Below are 22,796 nucleotides of genomic sequence, written 5' to 3'. Positions count from 1 at the left end.
TCTCTGACCACCCTGGCTGACACACGGGGCTCCTGTGGGTGCTTGTTCCTGCACTCCCGTGTTTGTGCCTGAACATTGCTGGGCTCAGAGCATCCCACGTGAGACTGGCTGGCTGCAGGCTGAGCATAGAACGTGTTTACAGGGATGTAATGATGGGAATACCACGGTTATGGTGAGCCGGAATGGAGTAAAACCTCACTTGTCTCCATGGGTTTAGCATAGTCTCCTCCCGCAAGCAGCAGAGGGGCTTCGAGGGGCTGTGGTATGGTGGGATAGGTCCTTTGCAGGGGAGACCTCGCTCTGGTGAGATCAGAGTGATGGCTCACACCAAAACACCACGGGTTTGGCACCACTCTTGTCCTGCACCTATTGCATGATGCATAAATGTAGAAGTTGCTTTCGCAAACATAATAGATTCTGTGTTTTGGCAGCTGCAGGCAGGAGTACCCCAGAACGCAAAGATAAGGTTAATAAAAGCCTTTAATATCCTTAATACTAATCAAAGGCCTGAATCATCATGGATTCATGCCAGGGTGTTATTTCACTGTGATTAAACCAGTGTCTAGACACAGAAATGCCATTCAGAAGTCAATAACTGCAGAAATACCATCTGCATTAATAACACACCGTAAGGTCAGATGTTCCATCATTCACAGAGAGAGCCCCTTGTTAAAAAGGGAATGTTCTCTGAGTTAAATTAAAAAAAAAAAAAAAAAAAAAAGTTTCCAAAGAAGAGCGCAAATAATTTAAAAATTTGGGGTCAAAGACCCCAAAACCAGGCTCTCGGGGATGAAGATTTTGGAGCAACCTGATCTAAATAGGCAGGGTCCTTTCCTATGTCAGGAAAGTCTCTGATCCCACATTACAGCAAGGAAATGGGGGTGCAGGAGAGGGAGGTGAGCTCACCTGGGGAGGCAGCGTTGCCCCACCAAGAAGGGAACGTGGACCTCCAGAATCCCCACTTGGTTCCTGTAGGAACAGGACCTTCCCCCATGTATCCATGACAAATAGCTCTCGCTTCCCTACACACCCGCAGAGACATCCCGGCACAATGATGTATTGCTCCTCTGCTTTGCAGGTTGGGTTTCGGTGGGGTTTTTTTTAAGGAAATAGTTTGTAAATCTCTTTCTCTGAAAGCCAGAGGCTTGAATTTATGCTCCTGAAGCCTCTTTGAAATTCTCTGAGTTGGCTGGCAAGGTAGATACTATTGTGCATGTTCAAAGTTGTCAAGGGGAAAAGGCAGAAGAATAATCTGTATTGGCTGCTGCTTCGCCAGGGACTGCGGCTCCCATAAATCTCCCCATTCAGTTCCCTGCCAGGGTCTGAGAGTCCCACGTTTATGGAGTGGCACCGGGTCAGGTGCTCCCAGATTGTCTCCAATCGAGAGATGAGGCCCCAAAAATAATGGATGAGTTGCAGTGTGTAATGGAATATGGGTCTTATCAGCAGCAGTGCAGTTAACAGCAAGGAAGGGGGGAAAACCCAAACCTGTCATGCAGGATTAATGAGTGAAGTGGAGGAAAATGGGGGAATCCAGAGTAAAACTGCTCTGTTTGTGTCAGGCTTTTGATTTATAGCTCTGGGTGTCCATATACAGTCTCACTGTGTTTCCAAAGGCTGTGACAACCTTCTTCTCCCAAATTACCCAGTCACTTGATCTCTAGGTCCCTGTGGCTCATCCTGCAAGGGATGTGTCCTTGGGTTTTAAGGGGATTTGAAGCCTCTCATTCTCTGAAGAGGTGTCAGTTATCATCACCCTTGTCCGTTCTGGGCATGTCTCAAAAATCAAGAGCTTCTTGCCACCTTCTTCCCTACTTGGTGAAATACCCAGAAACCCTCGGAGAGAGGGACACGCATCAGCCATGGTGGTTGCGATCGCTTTCTGGGCTGTGAGCAGCTGGGACGCAGGAAATGAAGGCTCTTGGGGAGATGAATACATGGGCTTGAGCGAGATCATTTGGAAATGCTCTCAGGAAATGGATTTTTGTCATTGCTTGGTGTTGAAGCACGTCCCTGCTCTGCCTTCACGAGTCCTGGTGCTAATACAGCACAGCCGGAAAACCGGCGCGGGGGATTATGGTGATGGTGGAGTTGTGAGAACAAGCTGACTGGCGGCCGAGGTTGGGCTGCAGGGGTTCAGCACCCACCCCCTCCTGCTCTAGACCCTCGCTGGGGTGGGAGAGGCGAGCACTGGTGGTTTTGCAACTTGGGCACGGGTCAGCCCCTGCTCTTGACTGTTCTTTTCATATCTGGGCTGTCATACCTGGGGTGTGGGTACCGCTTTGTAGCTGCTCTAGGGAAGATCTTTCGGTGAGGAGCTGGGGTTCCACTGGTTAGCATGTGCTCTGGGAAGCGGTGGTTAAATACATCCCACTGGGGAGTGGAGAGATGAGCCATTGTACCTCCAAAACCAGGCTCCTCTTGGCCACTCGTGTGAGCTGAATCACCCCTACGGGCTGCAGCTCTGGAAGCTTCAAACGATTTGCATGTTAAAAAGCCATGCAGTAAAAAAGTGTTAATACTTTGCTAAGCAGTTATATGGGAATAGCTGTTTGCCTTGTCCTTTCACTGTATATAAGCACATATATCTTTTATAACAGGTTATAACTGCCAGCAAGTGTTTCCGATTAACTCGGTGGTTTCCCCTCTACAGGCTGCTGATTTACGGCAGGTACTGCAGCCACATGGAGTATGCCCAGAACACGCTCAACCACCTCCTGGCCAACAGGGAGGACGTCAGGCAGAAGGTGGAGGTGAGCAGGCGGTGGGTGAGGGCTGCCCACCCCGGGCACAGGGTTTGGAAGGACTTCCTGGAGAACAGTGTATTGGGAATGTTTGATTTAGCCAGAGAGGGGAGGGATGGGGGGTGAACCTGCGCTGCTCAGAGAGGGAGCAAAGCTGGGGGTTGTCGTGTCCTGATCCCCTGCTTGCCCCTCATCTCCCCAGCAGACGTGCTCGCTGTCCTTCTCCCTGAGTTTATCCAGGTTAAACCAATCCAGGTGACTTTGTTGGAGAGGGACTGGCTGTGGACAAATTCCTCCTTGAGTCATGCAGGGAGACCCAAAGGCATCGAGTGTCCCCAGCCATGAGCTGTGTGGCCTCCCAAGGTCACACACAGTGTCAGGGACAGTCCCCATGTCCCCAGGCGAACGCCCGGGGTGCTCCCTGTCCTCCTTCCCCAGTGTAAAGGCTTAGTGTAAATAGGGTCTGATCCAGATATTAAGTAAATCAAAGGAGCCCCAGAAGGGATGCTTTGTTTGAGCTGCTGTTTTTACCCAGCTTTAATTCCTGCTTTGGTCTTGATGCTAATCTGAGTTTGCTGGGCTGTCTGTACATGTTATGTCGCTTCTGCAACGCTCTTTGATTTTGCCATGCAGAAGCAGCAGCCCAGCTCAGGGCTAAAACTGGGTTTAATGATTTTTTAAAGCCTGTTCTCTGGACCTTGCATCAAGCCAGTGGCTGTAGCATCCACTTGCTCCCGTGCTTCTCCTTCCCCTCCCTCATCTTCTGGGGGGCACACAGGGGTTCTAAGCCATTGCAGCCAAGTCACATATCTAAATGGGTCTGGGTGAAGGGACCAGTCACAAAACTTCCTGTGATCACATTTGCTCATCTCAATGACCTGATGCTTATCAGCGAAGCTGCAGTGACTGTCTGTGCTTGCTGCCAGCACCTCACAAAGGAAACGCATTAGTTCAGCCCATCCAAGAGGTGAGTTCAGCTAATGCGCCTCCTCTGACATTTCCCCAGGTCTGAGGGCATCCGTGGGCTCCCCTAATGAGCAGTATCTCATTAAGCTGGAGTAGCTCAGTTCAGTGGGAACATCCGCATTTTAGGGTCCAGCCCCTGTGTTCTATTCCCTGATAACTCTTCTGGGTGCACACAGGGACCACGAGCCATTGGCCATCACAGCTGGGTTACAGAAGCAAAACGTACCAGCCACAGGACATGGGGGGCTTTTTTCATGGAGACCTGTTTCCCCCAGCTGCCTCACTGCTGATGTATTGATTTCTTTCGTAGGAATGCACACTAAAGGTCCAGGATGGGAAATTTAAATTGCAAGATCTGCTGGTGGTTCCAATGCAAAGAGTTTTGAAATATCATCTCCTGTTAAAAGTAAGTGTTTTGGCATCGGTGCTACTCTCCAGCTGCCACCCTCTGCTGTAGCATCTTCCAGCTTTTACAGTGGAGAGTGAATCATTGCCAAATGCAGAGTGGGTTGTTGGGTTTTTTCACCCTTCAAATGAAATAATTACTAGAGCTACTTAACATGACATAATATTTGTGCCGTCTTTAAAGTATGGTGACCTAGGCTAATTCTGCACTTGTTAGCCACGAGAGGCAGTTAATGAATATAAAATAAGCTTGCATATAATCTGATTATGTGTGAAATTCCTCCCGTCAGCTCTGTGTAACAGCTCTCCCGAGCACCAGCCACTTCGTGTGTTCCCTGTGCTCCAGCCACAGCTGCCTGCCCAGCATCCCACTGCCCCTGTGGCATCCCTGCCACTGCCTGGTGGGTCACGGGCACAGGCAGCGTGTGGCAGCTTCCAGCACTCCCAAACTCTTTGTATCTGTTTTCATATTCACTTTATCTTTGCAGGAGCTGCTCAGCCATTCATCAGACCGGCCGGAGAAGCAACAGCTGAAGGAGGCTCTGGAGGCAATGCAGGTACGGGAGGGTGAGAGCACGGGGTGGGGGTCTCGGGGTACAACAGAGCACAGGTCCCCCCTGCTTCTGTACAACAAAGCCTGAGATGGAAGACCCAGCCAGCAGCTGGGGAGAAGGCTGCATCTCCTCCTCCTGGACATGATTGCCATTTGATGCGATTGTTTGCAGCATATCTGTAGTCGGCTCTGTTATCTTCCTCCTTCAGCAGCTGGGGACGCTGGTATTTGTTGACAAGTTAAGACTTTTCACTAATTGCTATTGTGTGTAAAGGGGCTGTGCCAGATTCTTGTTTTTGCTGGGAGGGATCTGGAGGAACTCCAGATGTATCAGCAAGTCGGAAGGATCGCAGCAATGGAGCCTGTGCCTGTGTGGAGCACTGGCCATGCGCTGTCAGCTGGGGCTGATGCTGGGGAATCCTTTCATCCAAGTTTATTCTTTTGGTTTTTTTAAGCGAAATCACTCTTTCCACAGATGAAAACTCCTGGGCCAAAACTTTGCTTTGTTTGAGGGTTTGTTTTTTTGAGCTTTTTAGCCAAAACCCCCAAGACCTCAGGAAAACCACCAGCAGCAACAAATAAAATCATTCCAATGTTTTCTGACTTGGGTGCATCCCCCCCGCACTGTGGGACCGTCGTCAGCACAGCCTGAGGCTGCTCGTTCGCTCCAGGTTCTCTCTCTGGAGCGCATTGCAGGGTCCATCCCCGGGTCACTCCGTGCTCTCGGGTCACTCTGTTTTCTCAGGTTGTGTAAGGACACCGCGTCTCCTCGCACTTGCATAAGCTGGGTGACCTTTCCAGCCGTTCCCCGCCGTGCCCGGGAGCCCGCAGCCCATATGTAGGTTGTTTTAAAGTTCAGGTTGTTGGAAGGACGCTGCGTTCGCAGCCGCTGCCGCAGCGCACATCACCATGGCCTCGGACACGCAGCCTGGTGGCAGTTGTTAAACTCCGCTGCTGGCCCATAGCACAGCACCCACCGATGCGCTGCTGATCAATAACCGTGTATCCACACCGGCTGCGCTGCAGACAGCGGGTTCCGCAGGAGGCTGCCAGAGCCAGCAGTGAGGTTTCTCTTTCCTTGCCCCGTGGCACAGAGCCGGGTGCCGTTCAGGCTGCACTGGGCTTGGTGGGGGCTTAGGAAGCCGCGCAGTTTGGTTTGAATCGATCTGCAAACCGAGGCTTAACTTACAAGTAATGTTCTTCATCAGGAATTCAGCCCTTATGTCTGCCGTGCTGGCGGGCGCAGGCGCTGCTGCGTCTGGGCGAGAGCCGAGCAGAGGGTGAATGGAATTATGTTTCCCAAAGGGATTCACCTCGCTTTTGCTTTGCCCAGGTAGCTGTTTGCACAAGGCAGGGGCAGGATTTGCACCAAAAACCTGCATGTGGGGGTGTCTGGTGCAGGTACCAACCCTCCACCTGAGTACACAGAACCAAGCCCAGGTGATGGTCAGGGCACGGTGGGTTCCTGGTTTGATCCCGCAGCCCAGGCTTGCACATTGCTGCTTGAAGTCGTGGTTGATCCTGGGGTTGTTCCACCTTGGTGTAGGACATGGCCTGTTCAGCAGGAGGGAGTGGAGCTCAGTGCTCAAGCATAATGGAGGATATTGCTTCATCAGACTTCTGGTTTTGTCATGCTACATAACTGTCCCTGCCACTGGCCCAGTGGGGTGCATTGTGATGTTATAGGTATTGTCATGTACATTTGAGATTATCACCTGTGATTAACCCTTCTTATGCTGGGAAGCTGAGGAAGGTCTGACCCAGAGGGGATGTCTTAAAAAATCCCGTGCTCAGATTTAATCCAAGTTGACAAGAGCTATTGTTGAGGACGACAGGGCAGGGAGCAGATAAGAAGCAAACAGCCACAGAAAATATGCTCTGAAAGGGGTAAGAACTTGTTTTAATGGAAGAGATGAGATTCCTACTCTTTAAGGGGTTAAAATTCGGGTAAGCAGGGTTTTTTCAGGGCAGAACAAGCTCCATGAACTATCTCCTGTTTTACAACAGAGCCTTTGTGTGGTGGGAGGTGTTGGAGGCCCGGAGGTGCTGGAGCTGGGGATGCTTTCGCAGGGTATCCCGCTGTGAGCCAGGGCAGCACCGGGTCAAGTGCTGTTCACAGCTAACATGCAGCCAGGTGTCCAGAGCAGTTATTTCACAAACACGGGTGTTTTGGCAGCAGAGACGCTCCCAGCTTTTGTATGCAGGGGGATGACGGGAATTACGGTGATGGGAGCTGGGAGGGAAGGGTGCTGCAGGGCGGAGGTGCCAAGGTGGGGATGCTCGCCCCAGCCCTTGCCCGGTACATACCATGGGTCGGGTTTGCTGCGCTGGGTTCGGGCATTGCCCTCTTCTGGGAAAGGTTAAAAACTGCAGCTCCTGCCTGAGCAGCGCGGGCACAACCAGCCCGTGCCCAGCGTGTCCCGGCTGCGGCTGGAATCCTGCTCCCACTCCTGCAGTGCAGCTTCGGGAGCCACGTCCTGTGCGTTCCGCTTTGGTGAGGTGCTCTCCATCTGGAAAATTAAAACCAGTATCCACTTTGCTTTTAAGGACTTGGCCATGTACATAAATGAAGTAAAGAGAGACAAAGAGACGTTAAAGAAAATAAGTGAATTTCAGAGCTCTATAGAAAATCTGGTAAGTTGGAAAATCCCCTTGCTCCCAACTGTACTTTGATTATTATTAGCGTGCTTTTGCTGTCCACTTCTTACTGAACCTGGTGAGCCTCCCAAGTACCAGATATTTTAAGGAGAATCTCATCCTCCAAACTCCAGAGGTGTCAAGCACTTGGTCCCATTACTGTGCATCATCTGACCCCGTGCAAACCACCACTCACTTCAGCCCTGAGCAAGCCCGTTAATGCAATACCCGGTGCAGAGCTCCAAGCTGATGAGTTTGTTCCCACACTGCGGAGGTGGGACCTGCTCAGCTGCGGGCACAGCAGCTCCACTGTTGCGCTTGGCGCTGGGATCATGCAAAGTGGGTGCTGACACCTGAAGTGCTTCACACCCCTCCAGGGGCTCCCCAGAGGGGTTCTGGGTTTGGGGGCTTTAAGCCTTGACTTCATTTGGTAACAGGGAACTTTCATTGGTGGTTATTTAACAGACAGAAACAAAATCCTTAATTTTCAAGAGAAACCTGCAAAAATTCTCCAGTAGGATACAGGCTGCTGCGGCTCGCAGGCGTTGATTGAAGCAGTCATGATAATCCTGATCTGTGTGAACAATCAGACATCATGCTCCGTGAAACAGGAATGTACTGGCGACATAAAGCAGCTCTTTGTGCTCCTGGCAGCAGCCCCTGAGCCAGTTTGACATCAGGAGATGGGGTGTCAGCAAAACCCCGCACGCATCCTGCTCCCCGTTTCCTTTTGTCGCACCAGGCAGGACGTTGTGGAGCGGTTGGTGTTATGTACACAGAGCCCACACGGCGGGGCAATGAAATAACTGTGGAGTATACACACAGCTGTGTGAAAGAGCTGTTTTCCTGGCCAGTGCGATGCTTCACAGTGTTTATTTTTTCCTGTAAGAACTGTGCAAGGGGACTGAGTCCTGCAGCTCGGTGGCCAGGCTGCACCCAGCAGTGGGACAGGGCTTTTGAGCCACAAGACAAGGTGACCAAACCTTTGGGTTGGGTTCCAGCCTGCCCAGAATCTCCAGACTCTGTTCAGGTTGGGAATCAAAACAAGAGCCTGGTTCTGGTTCTGTAGAAACCCCTGGGAAACAGCTTATTTGGCGGGGGGCGTTGCTTTCTGGGTCCCAAACCGTGCAAAAGAGCTTTGGCAGCTGAACCCTGCCCTGGGATGCTGGTGCTGAAGCTCCAGGGACCTCCCGTGGTCCTGTTCCCATGCACAGGCTCCTCTCAGTGAGGGCGATGCTGTTCCCAGGAGCTTCAGCAGCGCAAGGCAGGGCTGCTGGGGGTGCCCCAGGACCCCGTGCCTTCGGGCAGGTTTGGGTTTCCACCTCCCCAAGGCATTGTCTCAGCCCTGGCTGTGGGTCTCAGCTTTGCTTTGCTTTCTGCAGCAAGTGAAGCTGGAGGAGTTCGGGAGGCCGAAGATCGATGGCGAGCTGAAGGTCCGCTCCATAGTCAACCACACCAAGCAGGACAGGTGAGTACAGTGCTCAGTTTTCCCAACCTCAATGTGCCTTCGTTTGCCCATTCCCCTTGTGCTCATGATTTCAGTGATTGCCTAGAGCTACACTGACAGAAACCACCATCAGTGTGAAATTCCAGCAGGGCTGAGCATTGAGCTGCACTGGCTGGGAAGCAATACAGAGCTTTCCAGGCACTTCTCCTTGCATGAGAACTTCAATGAGGTGTTTGAGTTGCTGCTGTATTTGCTTGCTTTGGGCAGGTATTTATTTTTATTTGATAAAGTGGTGATCGTCTGCAAAAGGAAAGGATACAACTATGAGCTGAAAGAAATTATTGAGCTGCTCTTCCACAAGATGACTGATGACCCTATGAATAACAAGGACATTAAGAAGGTAGGTGGACCAGGAATTAGCTCTGCTGGAGAGCATTTTGGAGCTGTTTCAGCCCTCCTTGGGTTGTACATTCCCATCTGCCTTTTAAAATGGAAACTGAGCTTGCAAAAAAGCTGGAAAATAAATGCTCAGCTTTCAGGGCAGCCTTACAGAGCGTTGGGAAATGTTTATTAATGTGGGGCTGGGCTTGATCCTTGACCTCCATCCTTGCGAAACAGCCCTGAAGAGGCCGGGATGGTTGGAGTCCCAGAGGAGGCTGCTCCCTGCTTCCTGGCCTTCCAGCAGTGAGGGTCCAGCAGGGAGCAACCCTCAGACGGGCCGGAGAGGAGGCAGGGCAGGGAGGGAAGGTCGGTCCCGTCCGGATGCTCTCACTCCCATGAGTCGCAGGGTGGAGAGGCCTGGAAAGGCAGCGTGAGCACTGCCAACCAGTCTGCCAAAATCAGCACTGGGAGCATAGTTGCCACTGGAGGAACATCGTTTTGCCAGTGGTTTGAGGCTTAGTCTGCAGCCGTGAAGGAAAACCTTCCAGTTATCCATTTAGCAGAGCCCCATCAGCTTAATCCACTTACATGCCATGGGAAGAGGTATGGTACAGATGGGCTAAATGACTTTTGGGTAATGGCCCGTTTTGCCACTTGGATGCTGAAGAAATGCTGCTAGCTTTGTGTTTTAATGACATGTGTTTCCATTTTGCTCTCCTATGCTTTCTAGTCTCATGGAAAAATGGTAAGCAAAGCACACAATCTTCTCTCGTGTTTTTCTGTGCAGTGTTATAAGGAGACAGGCAGAGCATATGTGCAGCGGGCAGGTCAGATCTTCCTCCTGGGCTGTCGGTTGCTGTCAAGGAGAGATATAATGGCTGGGGAGGATCCACTGGAGCAGAAAAATCTGGGTTTGCTCATCTGCCACCATAAAATCCAATTTGGCCCTAGTGCACAGTGCCAAAGCATCATTAGTTGTGATGCGCTAGGGAAACACGGAGTGTTTCTTCCCTCTTCCCCACCGTTACTGTGCAAAGGTTCAGCAGCCCACCAGAAGCAGGGGCAGGCACAGAGAGCAGTTGTTAAATGCATGAATAGACGCATGGTGCATTTTGCTGCTCAGATGTGGGAGCACAGAGGTCTCTTTTCTCTTGCAGTGGTCATACGGCTTCTACCTAATCCACCTCCAGGGGAAGCAGGGCTTCCAGTTCTTCTGCAAGACGGAGGAAATGAAGAGGAAGTGGATGGAGCAGTTTGAAATGGCAATGTAAGCATGAGTGGCTGCTACAGCTAAGCATGGGAGAACAGTGTCTTGGACCAGCAGGTCACTGGAGATGCAGTTCCAGCATCAAAGCTGGTGATGGGGAAGCTCATGTGGGGTCCCTGGATGGGTCCCGGTACAAAGAGAACTTGTGTCCAGCACAAGATCGTCTACCCTGAGAGTCTGCACCAAAGCATCGGGGGGCATCTCTGAAGCAACCCCTTGCCATGGTGTCAGGCTGTGTGAGAAGCTGGGGCTGGGACTGGAGGAAGGCAGAGGGGGGCTGGTCCTGGGCAGGGAAGGGGCTGGGTCATGGCAAATCCATGAGTGCTGTCCCGGGGAAGGCTGATGGGCACAATCTAGCCCAAGTCTCCTTTCACACTTGATTTCACCTCTGCCCATGTGGTTTCCAAACTTGGACTGAAACACAAACAGCGGCTGCTGTGGCAGGTCTCGGGTGCAGCATCGCTCAGGCGAGAGGTCGATAACCCCCCGTCCTTTCCCTTAGGTCCAACATAAAGCCAGAGAAAGCCAATGCAAACCACCATAACTTCCAGATGTACACATTTGAGAAGACCACCAACTGCAAAGCCTGCAGGATGTTCCTGAGGTGAGCAACACCCTTCAGCTTTTCTGCATCTGCGTTAAAACACTGACAGAAAATCCCAACGCCGAGGCTGAATTGGGACTTTGACTTCTTGTTTTGCGCAGAGGAACCTTCTACCAGGGCTATCTTTGCCCCAAGTGTGGAGCGGGTGCTCATAAGGAGTGCTTGGAGATCATTCCTCCCTGCAAAATCGGTGAGTTATTTCTCATCACGAGCAGCCTGTGTCATGGAGGCGGATGCTGCACGTGGGTGCTCTGAAAGATTCGCTCTGTAAAGCACTGATGTTTGTTAGTGCATGACGAATCTCAGTACCCTGCCACCCCTGGATCCCAAACCCCCCATAATATGGCAAAAGTCTGTGTCCTTGGTCCAAGTTGGGCAAACCTGCGACTTTGCCTCTGGTCTCCCGGACAGAGCCCCAGCTCTGTGGGTGCAGGAGGCTGTCACGGCGTGGCTTTGGGGAGGTGTTGGGTGGAAAGAGGAAGAAACAAAATCATAGAACTTTGTGCAAGGGAGAAAACGTCCTTGTCCAGCTCCAGTCCCTCCCTGGGTCTTGCCCACCCCGTGCAGGGCAATGGCTCGAGTGACCCCAGCTCTGCTTTGTGCTTCTTCCATCACGTTCAAGCACTGACACTGGCTTATTGATACCCACAGCATCAAGAGAAACAGAAAATGGAGTTTGTTGCTCATTAAATTCACCACTTATTTCCCCATTTCTTTTGCAGGTTCTTCAGCAGACCAGGTACGTTGCTGATGGCCGTTTTCCCACTTCCCCTCTGCCTTGGGCACAGGCTGTTTCCTTGCCCAGTCCCACTACAGGCAGCTCGTGGGAAAAGCCGGGGAGGTACCAGGGGGGTTTCGGGAGACGGTTTCCAATCCCAGTGGCTTTGGGTGGGTTCTTACGGAGAGAGCTGAGACCGCCGTGACCTCACGGAGACTTTTTCCTCTCTCTTTTCAGGATTCACTGAGTGCTGGACCTGGTAAGGGCTTTACTGTATTGCAGGAGGGCAAGTAGAGACAGGGTCTGCACTGTGGCCGCGGGTGTCCCTAACATGGGGCATGTGGGAGGGGGAAACTCCTTCCAAAACCGGAGAGGAGCATGAGTAGCTGCAGGAGGGTCCTGCAGAAAGATGCGGCTCCTCCCAGGGCTCAGCCCCCTTTGTTTCTGGGTGCATTCATGCACTGCTGTGTGAGCAAAGCCTCTGCTCATCACACAGTAACCAAGGAGAGCCGGGTGAATTCCCTTTGTCAGATCATCCTTCAAAGCAGACCGGACCCATCCTGGCAGGGGACTTGTTGCTGATAGGGAGCATCTTCCCCCCGGCATGTCCGGTGCGCTGCAGGGATGTGCAGCTCCAGGCACTGCCCTCGACGGGGCCGTTAGTCGTGATGGTTACTACAATATTTTTTGATTTTTCCTTAGCTTAAATCTATCCTGGACAGTGCTGGGCCTGCCCTGCCCATGTCCTGGCTCGAAGGAGAGGGAACAGTCTGTTTCTGTGCTCTTTCTGATGAGAGGAAAGCCAAGCCTGGCAGAGAGAAGCCTGAATCAAATCGGTGCCTAAGACAAAAGCAAGCAGAGGGCGCAGGGCAGGGAGAGGCCGCAGTGGGGAAGTGTTTTGCAGATAAACACTGTGTTTGAGTGCAGCTGGGAAGCTCACTCAGTGTGCGGCTGCCGGCGGGACGACTGGACTTTGCCTGCGGGCTACAGGGACGGCTGCGTCCCAGGTCCAACCATTCAGTGGGAACCGAGTGTTGGCTGGTCCCGTTTGCAGTCACTGAACCCACGGGTTTGGTGCCAGCCAGCATTGCCCAACGAGAGCCGCTCCTCCCCATCAGGTTCACGTCCACATCCTGGGCCTGGCTCTGTCCTTCATAGGTTTAATTTTGCTGGGGGAACTCAGTCTGAATGCAGTGTAACTGCAGGAGCAAAGACCACTTGTGGCGGGCACCATTCCTCTCTGCTTTCGCACTTTCTGCCCCCAAATCCTGCTCGCTGGTGCCAGTAGATTTGTGGTTCATAGGGTAAAGGGCAACACTCTTCAGAGGAGGTGGTTTTGGTTTGTTTTTCGTTAACAAGGACGAGGTGATGAGACTGTTTTGCTTCTTTCTCAGGTCCTAAAATGGTGGCGGTTCAGAATTACCATGGGACCCCGGCCCCCCCCGGGAAGCCTGTGCTGACGTTTCAGATTGGGGATGTGATCGAGCTGCTGAGGGGGGACCCCGACTCGCCCTGGTGGGAGGTGAGAGCAATTCCCCTCAGGAATTCCCAGGAAGTTTAGAACCAGTGACTTGTGCATTGTCCCAGAGCACAGGGATGTGCCGGGGGTTCAGAGCCGGGGGCACTGCGAGGCACTTCGGAGCCTGTCCCCATCACTGCATGGCGAAACCATTGCTTCTGCCTGCATGTCCCAGTCTGATGCCCACTTGGCTTTGCAGGGGCGGCTGCTGCAGACGAAGAAGTCGGGTTATTTCCCCAGCTCGTCGGTAAAGCCGTGCCCCGTTGATGCCCGGGTGAGTGCCAAGGGGGAGATGGAGCCAGGAGCACCGGGGGCTGTCACAGGAGGTGCTGCTCTGGTGGTGCCTGTTGCTCTGCTCAGCCTTCTGCTTGAGACCTTGGTTCTTCCATTGGCCTTTTACTGGGGCCAAATTAGCAAGGGATGGATCCATCATCCCGTGGTTGCAAATGCCTGGTCAGGTTGGTCTGAGCCCCATTCCCAAGGTTGGGGTTGGTGTGGCCGGATCCAGGCTCCATTCCTCCTCTTTGGGACTGTCTCAGAGAGTACTTGAGATCAGTCACGGTACAGGAAAACTGCACTTTTTTCATTACTGTGTTCTGTACTGCTGTCAGCCATTTCCCAATTAAAAAATGTTCATGTATTTTTTAATGCTCATGTAAATGAAAAATGCAGCATGCTCATCACAGCTCAGCTGCAACACTGCCCTCCGCTGCCGAAGCCAGTAATTCAGAAGTTTGGCAGATGAAAACCCTCCCATGGAGAGGAGCATCTCGCACATGAGCCACGGCCTGATGAGGCTCTGGCTCATCAGTCATCAGCGTTCTCTTTGCAGCCTCCCAACAGCCGGCCGCCCTCACGGGAGATCGACTACACGGCGTACCCATGGTGAGTTGCCCAGCCTGCGCTGGGCAGCGTGTGGGCACGGCCTCCTCCAGCCATAAACATACATCGACCTCACCTTTTAATGGTCCCTTTGTCAGGAATCCACTCTGACGATGAGTTAGGAATGCAGACTAGCCGTACTCTGCATCCCACACAGGGCAGCTGCTGCAGGGGCATTTGGGTGTTGAAACCTGGCGCAGCGCTCGCAGCATCAGTGAGGATTTCTTCTCCAATGGAGAGGGGCAGAGGCAAAAGGAGGGGTGCTGGTTTCTCTTCCCATTTTCAGTGGTTTTTGTGCCCAGAAAAACATCTGGGGAGGAAACAAGCAATTCCTGCCTTGGTGGGAGAGGTTGCACTTGGCTTCCCTCCTGCTCCCTCCCTCCAGCTCCAGCCAGGTTTGCAGATTCAAGAGTCTGAATTATCCCCATTCTCCAGCTCTTGCTAAAGGCTCATTTACCTGGGGACTGATTCCCAATTAGTGGGATTTTCTAGGTGTAAGATACATCCAAGGGAAGAGGTTGCACTCTGCATCACTCACCCTCCCTGTTCAATGCCTGAGCAGCTCATTGTATATCTCTTTTCTGCTCCTGAAGTTTTGGATGAGACCTGTTTCTCTATTTGCCGTCTCAACCTTCATGGCCTTAAAAAAACATGCATCTTTTTGTCTCAAACATGCCTCTTTTAAATATACACATTAATTTTTAGTTCATTAAATGCATTAGTTAACCTCTGGGCTCAGGTTCGCGGGGAACATGGAGCGGCAGCAGACAGACAACCTGCTCAAGTCCCACGTCAGCGGCACCTACCTGATCCGGGAGCGGCCGGCTGAGGCCGAGCGCTTTGCCATCAGTATTAAGTGAGAAATACTTAATTGTTACTCAGTCTTGCTCGTGGAGGGTGAGATGGGGCTGGGGCATGCAGCTGTGTTTTCTTGAGTGCCTTTGCTGCCATTTGCAGGTTCAACGAGGAGGTGAAGCACATCAAGGTGGTGGAGAAGGACAACTGGATTCACATCACAGAAGCCAAGAAGTTTGAAAGCTTGCTGGTAGGTTTCTGTAGCCTCTTTAGAGTGCACAGGGTCCCTGCAAGTCACTCAGAGGACTGAAGAGACAGCGTGTGCCTCTCATCCTTCCCAGGAGCTGGTCGAGTACTACCAGAGCCATTCACTGAAGGAGAGCTTCAAGCAGCTGGACACGACGCTGAAATATCCCTATAAATCCCGGGAGCGCTCTACCTCCAGGACCTTCACCCGCTCTCCAGGTAAAACCATGCGCAAGGTGTGGGACCACTGTCTGGACAGAGGGATTTACAGCTTTGCTGTGGGGCTCGAGCCCCCGTTTGCAGACAAGCCTCCTGCTCGGCTGGTAGCATTTTGAGGCCAGGTTTCCGGGGAGGTGGTGGGGCTGCCTGGCTCTGCTGCTCCGAGCCGGGCAGGGATGCGATGCTCTGACAGCGGGACGTGGCATGTCCTGCCTGCCCACGTGAGCTTTTGTGCGTGTGTTCCAGTGTGACTTGTGATGGTTTGAATCCCAATGGGACTCCTTTAATGGAGATCATGGGAAAAATGGTAAGTCTGTGCCTGAAAGAAAAAAAATTAGAACTGAAAGCAAAACGGACATCAGTGCAAAATGTTCGTTTGTCTGAAATCCTGAGTGCAGGAATAGCTGCTCTGTGGGGAAAAAGCATTTAAAGAAAACTTTCTCCATGGTTATTGTTAAAAGAAAACCAAAGGCAGATGGTTTTGAAAGTTGTTTAAATATCCATTCACATAAATACAACCCCAGGGTGACTTTTGAGCCCCACACTGGCCATGGGGCTGTGGCCAGACCAGCCACCGCTGCCCCAGCTCCCTGCACAAGTCCTGCATGCTCTGCACCCTGTTGCTCCATTGGCTTTTAAAGCATTGTGCACTATAATACTTTTTTTAATTTCCTTTTTAATGCGTGTTCTGCCTCTGTTTCTCTCTAACCTCGTTGCAGCCTCCTGCGCTTCCTACAACTTTTCTTTTCTCAGTCCTCAGGGCCTCAACTTTTCTTCTCAGAGCTCCTCCAGTCCCTTCTGGTCAGGTACCGGTGCCTCTCCCCTCTGGAGAGACCTGCCGCCTTCCCCGGGCTGCAGCAGCCCCAGCTTGAAAGCCATCGCCAGCGGGACCTGCGGGTCCCTGCTGTCCCTCCATCACCCACAGGCAGTTCAGGGGTCCCCAGTGCTGCCCTGGGGCACAGCCTGGAAATAAGTTAATTAACCATGACTTGGCTGGAAGCAAAATGCTCCCCCCTCTCTCCAGAATCCAGGCAGGGAGAAGATGGAGTTGTTTCTGTTTGAGAAAAGGGGCTAAATTAACAAAAAAGTGAACCTAACGCATTGGGATCTCATGATGTACTTCAAGCTCGACCTGCTTATCCCGTGTGTTTCACTGAACAAGCATTGGCATCGCACCATCTTCCAGGCCACTTTCCTTGCTGTACAAGGAGAACATCCCAATGTCTGGCAGTTCTTGAGCTCTGGTGTCTGAGGCTGCTCAGGAGCCACTTGCTGAGGATGTTGGGGGGAACGTGTACTGTGAATGTGCTCTGGGGCTCAGACTCCCTGCAGAGAGCACAGTGATGCTCCAGCCTTTGAACCCCATTGATTACATGTGTTGCAGACTGGTGACATCCTCCCTGTTTGGCAGGATCAGAGCAAAATTGTGCCAGTTCATTTCTTCCCATTTAAGCTTTTACCTTTCGGTATTTTCTGAGCCTGGACAGGGAAAACCATTGGCAAAGCCACATGTGCTTTCTTTGGTGCAGTGTTGGGAAGAACACTGAACTTTTCAAGGTATTGGAACGTAATTCTGGGAATTTGTGATCTTTCAACTGCATAGAAGGTATTGCAGAAAGTCATTTCTGCAGCAGTGGCCTCTGAGCAAGCTCCTGATGAAAGAGTTCAAAGCTGCCGTGGTGCTCGCTCCGTTCTCCGGGATCCCTGGTGAGGACGGACAAGCCCTCCAGTGGTTGCACATCGTGTGTCTGGACCATCTCCATCGCCATCCTCATCTCCTTCCATCCCGAGAGCTGAAAACCTGGGCAAAGCTTTTCCTCAAACTTAGTTCAACCTTGGTTTGCAAACGTTCAAAAAGAAATTAATTCTCAAATGAATTGTTGAAGCCCCCCGGCACAAAAGAGGGGAGGGGGCAGCACCAAGGCACCACGTCTGCTCAGGGGGGACTTTTGCAAACTTCAGAGGTGCATTTTTCTCTTCCTCTGCCCATCCCATCTCTCCCAGCATTACCCTCCAGCCCTCCTTCCCCTGCCCAGACACTGGGGCAGAGATGCTGAGCATTGTCCCTGCCTTTCCCCCCTCGCTGCTGCTCCTCCTTGTGCCTTCCCCCAGTATTCCCTGCCTGAAGCGATGGAGATCTGTGGTGCTGGGGCCATGACAGTGCTGGTAGAGGCCACTTCCCAGGATGGCTCATGGGGACATGCTCCTCATCACAGTGTGGTCAGCGTTAGGGTTTGCAGGGGGCTTTTGTGCCTTTTGGTTGGAAATAGGACCAAGTTTCCAAGGGGACAGGAACAGGGAGGATGTCAGGTTAGCAGCTTGTTCCTCCTCATGGCAAAACACAGAGGTTTTGCTCAGCATCTCTTGGAGAATCCAATCCCAATAACTCAATTTTTTGATGTAGTATAAATACAAGTTGGTTTATGAAATCTTTGACAAGCTTGTCCCATCAGCTGCTTGTGGAACAGGACTTTTCCCATTATTTCATTGTTAATGGTTACATATTCCTATAAAATCTTTTCCCACTTTCTCACAAAAGTGCCCCTCACCACAGCAATCCCCACCAAGCCCCTCCTGGACTCTCCTGGTCAGCAGAAAGGGGCTTCCCAAGCCCACAGAGCTGTTTAAAGCCCAGCAGGAATCCACTTTAACCCCAACTGCCCCAGTCAGTGTGGGGCTGGGCAATTCAGATGAGGCCAGCCCCACCATCCGAGCTGCTCCAGGTTGTGGCGTTGCAATGGGAGCCATTGCCACGGTGGAAAACCCAGGTTGAACCTCACGGAGCTTTCCCCAGGCTTCGGCCAGCCCCACGTGCGGAGCAGCTCCCGACTCCCTCTGTTTGTCCCCCTCAGTGTTCACCCCACGGGTCATAGGGACGGCGGTGGCACGGTACAACTTCGCAGCGCGGGACATGCGGGAGCTGTCGCTGCGTGAGGGTGACGTGGTGAAGATCTACAGCAGGATCGGCGGGGACCAGGGATGGTGGAAGGGGGAAACCAATGGAAGAGTGAGTGCATCCAAATCGTGTCCTGTCCCGTTCCTGCAGTGCATGGTCCTCCCCATTCTCAACCTGCCCAGCCAGAACGCAGGACACCAGTGGGCAGGGGGACACGTCCCATTCGCTCTTGCTCTTTCCCAGCTCAGATGACAGTGGGCTGTCATCTCAGGAGAGCCACCACGGTCCTGCCCAGTGACACACATGGAGGTGGATAGGAGCAGGCAGGCGGCATCTGAGTCTGCTCTTCTTTGAACCTGCATGAAGGGGACAGAAGCAGGAGTAGCTCTGCTGGTGAAGGGCTCAGCATCCCAGGGAAGAGCAGCAGGAGATGGCTTGACCTGGTGTCCCCTGGGGTTTGTAGCACTGGGGACAGATTCTTCATGCCCTGATCCCTTATATGTTGCAGACAACCCATGTGTCCAGGCAATGTATAGTTGCTAGCTCTATCCCAGATTAGGGTAACGGCTGCACCGTCATCACCACCGTGCATCAGGATGTGGGTGCATCCAGCACTGTGCTAACGGCTCGTCAGGAACAGCACGTGGTGGCAGGGGAATAGTCCCAGCAGCAGGACAGGAGGTCCCTAGAGCTCCCCAGGCCCCTGCTCACCTCTCCGCTTCCCTGGCAGGTTGGCTGGTTTCCCTCCACGTACGTGGAAGAGGAGGGCGTGCAGTGACTGTGAGATGTCAGATGGATGTCGCCAGCGCCTGGAGCAAGCTGCTGCAGCCCATGCACACTTGTCCCGATGCCGTGGCTCCCATGGGACACGGCCGGACACCTCCTGGGACTGCTCCACAGACTTTAGCTGTTCCTCTGTACAGTGTGCACGGCCGCTGGCCTCGCTCCTCCTACGTGTATAGAAGATTGATGGTCTGTCGGATAACGTTGGAGTAGCAGCTGCTGAAGAGTCCCAGGAAAGCCGCGCTCCCCTGCATGGACAGAGCTGAGAGACTCTGTGCGGTGCCCACCAGAGGATGGGGTCCAAACCCTTGTCAGGTGTTTAAACACCACCATGGTGATGGTGGTGGGAGGGTGAGGCTGAAGGTTTGTGCCTGGGCTGGTGCCTGGATGCGCCGAGGTGAGAATTTGGAGGTTTCTATGGGGAGGGAGCGACTCGGCCCCAAGGAGACGATGTGGACCTACACACATACCACTTGGGGGGCTCCCCGGTCAGAGTTTCGGCAGCACCGTGTTGCTGCCGGGCGAGGGGCAGAGTGGGGGCACCTGGCCTGGGAGCAGGGAAGGGCTGTCGCTCGTCTTGGAAGGATGCCACCCGTGCAACCAGGAGCGTGTTCTGACCATCAGATGTAGGCTGGAAATGGATGTCCGGGTCAGACAGCAGGGGAGGAGCTGCTTTGGCACCCCCAGCCTGTTTTCGTTACAACCACCTTCAGTCCCACCAGCCTTGCTGTGGGCGGTGGGGACAGCCAGGGGTGCAAACTGGTCCCACTGGTGAACAGGAGGTCTCGGCACATTGCAGGACTGGAGATCTGCTTTGCCACACAAGGGTTTTGGAGGCCACCAGGTACACACACAGGAGTGGACGGGAGTGTGCGTCCGTGGGTCTGTCCTTCGCTTGCTCCCAGCTTGGTTCTGCTGTGGGCAGGACCCCCCGAGCCAGGCTGGTTTTTGTTGGAGCCGTGACATGTCCCACCTTGCTGAGCTCAGGGGGACAAACCCACTTGAGTAAGGGCTACCGTATCGACTGATTTCTCTTGCAGAGTTGTGAAAACATCTCTTCTTCCCCAGCTGCGTGCACTTTTGGGGCTGTGAGCGTTGCCTCTCTCTTCCTCCCACAGGCTGTTACTGCTGCTGCTGTCAAGTAAAGGTCCCTCTGTCTTGGCATTGCTGCTCTGTCCTGAGCACTGTCCATCTGAGTCTGTTCTTTCCAAAGTGCAGCTCCCGGCGTTGGTAGGCAGAGCTGCCGGGTGGAAATCCCAGCCATCATCTTCTGTTGGGCACTGGCTTTGCTCTCCAGCTCCAGAACTTACTTCCAAAATGCAAATACGAACAAATATGTGTGTAGGAGTGTGACAGAGAACAACTTTCCTCTATCCAGTATCTGAGCCCCAGGGATGCCTTCAAGCCTCTCTGAGTGGCATTTCGAGCTGGTGGTTCCATCCCCTGATGCTGTTCCCCTGTCACTAGGACCCCCTGGGTCCTGCCATGGGACAGCTCTTGGCACCACACTGGTGCAGGGCTGGGAGATGCCGGCGTTGGGCGGGTGAGCAGTGCTGATGCCCTCAGTCCCTGGCACGGCGGGTACCACGGCTGCATCCGAAGCCTTGCCACTAATGGAGCAGTAAGGGATAGCAACTGGAAGAGTCTGGGGCTCTCGAGGCAAAGGGAAAGATAGTAACTTGGAAATTAAGTGTTGTTGCTCAGTGACAAGCCCGGAGCACCAGTTTGGTGCCCATTCACCCTGGAGCCCCATGGGTGCCCCTGTTCTGGGTGCTGCAGGGCCTGGCTGGGGCGGATGCGCACCAGGGTCTTGCTCTGGGAGGTGATGGGGATGCGGATGGGACTCGGGGCTTCCCTAAGGTACTGTTTGGTGCTAACCTCTCCCAGCTCAGCTCGGGGTGCACTCAGGGGGAGCAGCCATGTGGGAGCTGGCGATGTCCTGCTCCTCCTGTGCAAAGCAAAGGGTGCTGCTCCATTCTTGTAGCTGTGCTGGAGCCAAGGGTGTATTTAGGGTGGATGAGATGCACACGCAAACACATACGTAAGACAAATGATGGCTTGTGTTATGCCTCAGATCCTAAAGCCTTACACGACCCTCCTGTTCAATGTGGCTGGTTCTGTAAGGGCATCCCCCCGGACGAGCACGTGCCCTGTCACGGGGACCTCAGAGCCCCAGAGGGGTCCCCAACCTCAGCCACTGCCCGCGCTCCCCTCCCAGCCCCACCAACTGCCCCTTCCCTCCGGAGAGCTCCTCCCGTGTTTACTGGTGTAAGAAACTTGTTTAAAAGATTGTTTTGTTTGTAAGTAATTATTCAGCCATTTGCCACAATATATATCTGTGAATAAGAAAAGGAAATGTTTTTTTATGATGGTGAGAAAATTGTATATATTTTAGTTCATCGCAGGTCATTCAAAATTGCAATGGGATACGTTGGAAAATAATATGTAAATTCCTTGGGTCTTTCCTTTGCACTGCACTAACTGGGGTAGGGTGGAGGGGATTTAAAGATAAAACTGTTTGTTTATGGAATAGTTTATAGCTGGGAATTGGGAAATCATTTGGAATAGCTTGTAATGCTGGAATAGAAACTTTAGCTGCTACTTAGAAACCCTTTTGCATGTGGTTTTTCCAGACCTCTTTAAGTTACCATACATCAAAGTAAATTCCACAACGAAAAAATAAAGTGTAATTTTGTTGATAGGGCTTTTCCCAGCCATGGTTTTTACCGTGCTAGAGCCTCGGGCTCGCGGGGGGTTTCTTGTCACTGAAGCACCCATGGCCGCGCTGGAGCCAAAGGGACGGCGTGGCCAGTCCATGGGAGATGTGTGCTCCTGGGATGGATCCTTCCCGATTCCTGCCGCAAACCGTAAGTGTTTGTACCCTGAAGCCTGTCGGATTCCTCTTTGTCCCTGGGGCAGCTGCCCCGGTGCAGTTGTCCCAGGCTCTTGTCGGCAGCGTTCCGGGGGCTCCTCTCCCTGCTAAGCTGAACTGCTGCGGGGAGAGAGGAGGAGGAGGATTTTCCATGGCTTTTAGTCACTCCCAAGTATCATATTCCAGAATCTCCTCGCCCTGCACGCAACAGCATTTCCAGAGCAATGAAAGAAATTGCACTTATAAAACAGCTGAGGCTGTGCTGGAGGTTTCACCCCAGAGCAGCGCACAAGGTGCTGCTGTGAGCTGTCAGGTCATTTAATTAACAATATTAATTTTTCCTGCTCTTGGAGTCCCCAGAGCTTTATCTTTCTTGCTTCAGCTTTCACAGGGCCAGCTGAAAGGGGCTGTAGCAATGAGCTGAGGTGTTTTACTCAGAGAAGCAGGACATGAGCTGGGCACTAACTTTTGGATGCTGATTTGGAAAGATGCTGCTCAGCCAGTTAGCCTTGGTCGAGGTGATGACCCCTGCCCGGATAAACTCCTTCCCAGTTGTTGCTGTTCAGTCTGAGGGGAGCTCCCCAATATGCACCATGTGTGAAACACCAGGGTTTGGTACGTGGGTGCTCTCCTTGGCTGGTGAGCATCAGGCCCTGCATGGGTCGGGATCATCATCAGGCACCCATGGCTCTGCGGCTGCAGCACTGGAGCCTGGAACCAACTGATGGCTACAGGAGCAGGTAAATGCAGTGACCTGCTTCCACGCAGGGTCCTGCTCTGGGGACATCCCTGCCACAGCAGGGGCTGGTTCCTGCCAGTGGGTGACATGTAGCCCTCAGGGTGGTTGCAGCCTGGGCCGCCG

The 22,796-nt window shown here is 52.8% G+C and overlaps 1 protein-coding gene across 7 annotated transcripts in view; it reads left to right on the top strand.

Moving 5' to 3' along the window:
• VAV2 (vav guanine nucleotide exchange factor 2) overlaps positions 1-21,761 on the top strand; it is a 107,263-nt gene extending 85,502 nt beyond the window's left edge. For 2 of the 7 annotated variants that reach the window (XM_030507333.1, XM_030507331.1), the window contains 21 exons: positions 2,654-2,753; positions 4,021-4,116; positions 4,604-4,672; positions 7,216-7,302; positions 8,688-8,773; positions 9,020-9,152; positions 9,864-9,878; positions 10,291-10,400; positions 10,903-11,004; positions 11,106-11,194; positions 11,727-11,743; positions 11,960-11,981; positions 13,117-13,244; positions 13,441-13,515; positions 14,074-14,126; positions 14,863-14,979; positions 15,081-15,168; positions 15,260-15,383; positions 16,103-16,189; positions 18,236-18,390; positions 19,010-21,761. In XM_030507333.1, the coding sequence (XP_030363193.1) occupies positions 2,654-2,753; positions 4,021-4,116; positions 4,604-4,672; positions 7,216-7,302; positions 8,688-8,773; positions 9,020-9,152; positions 9,864-9,878; positions 10,291-10,400; positions 10,903-11,004; positions 11,106-11,194; positions 11,727-11,743; positions 11,960-11,981; positions 13,117-13,244; positions 13,441-13,515; positions 14,074-14,126; positions 14,863-14,979; positions 15,081-15,168; positions 15,260-15,383; positions 16,103-16,189; positions 18,236-18,390; positions 19,010-19,057 (1,801 nt within the window). In that variant the 3' untranslated portion in view covers positions 19,058-21,761. The remainder of the gene's footprint in view (positions 1-2,653; positions 2,754-4,020; positions 4,117-4,603; positions 4,673-7,215; positions 7,303-8,687; positions 8,774-9,019; positions 9,153-9,863; positions 9,879-10,290; positions 10,401-10,902; positions 11,005-11,105; positions 11,195-11,726; positions 11,744-11,959; positions 11,982-13,116; positions 13,245-13,440; positions 13,516-14,073; positions 14,127-14,862; positions 14,980-15,080; positions 15,169-15,259; positions 15,384-16,102; positions 16,190-18,235; positions 18,391-19,009) is intronic. The other 5 variants (XM_030507332.1, XM_030507335.2, XR_003994514.2 and 2 more) reach the window with 4 other exon arrangements.
• Positions 21,762-22,796: the final 1,035 nt, after the last annotated feature.

Source organism: Strigops habroptila, chromosome 15, assembly GCF_004027225.2.
Source record: "Strigops habroptila isolate Jane chromosome 15, bStrHab1.2.pri, whole genome shotgun sequence".
In the NCBI taxonomy this organism is placed as follows: domain Eukaryota; kingdom Metazoa; phylum Chordata; class Aves; order Psittaciformes; family Psittacidae; genus Strigops; species Strigops habroptila.
The sequence above is the reverse complement of the archived record's forward strand: the minus strand, read 5'-3'. Positions and strand labels throughout refer to the sequence as shown.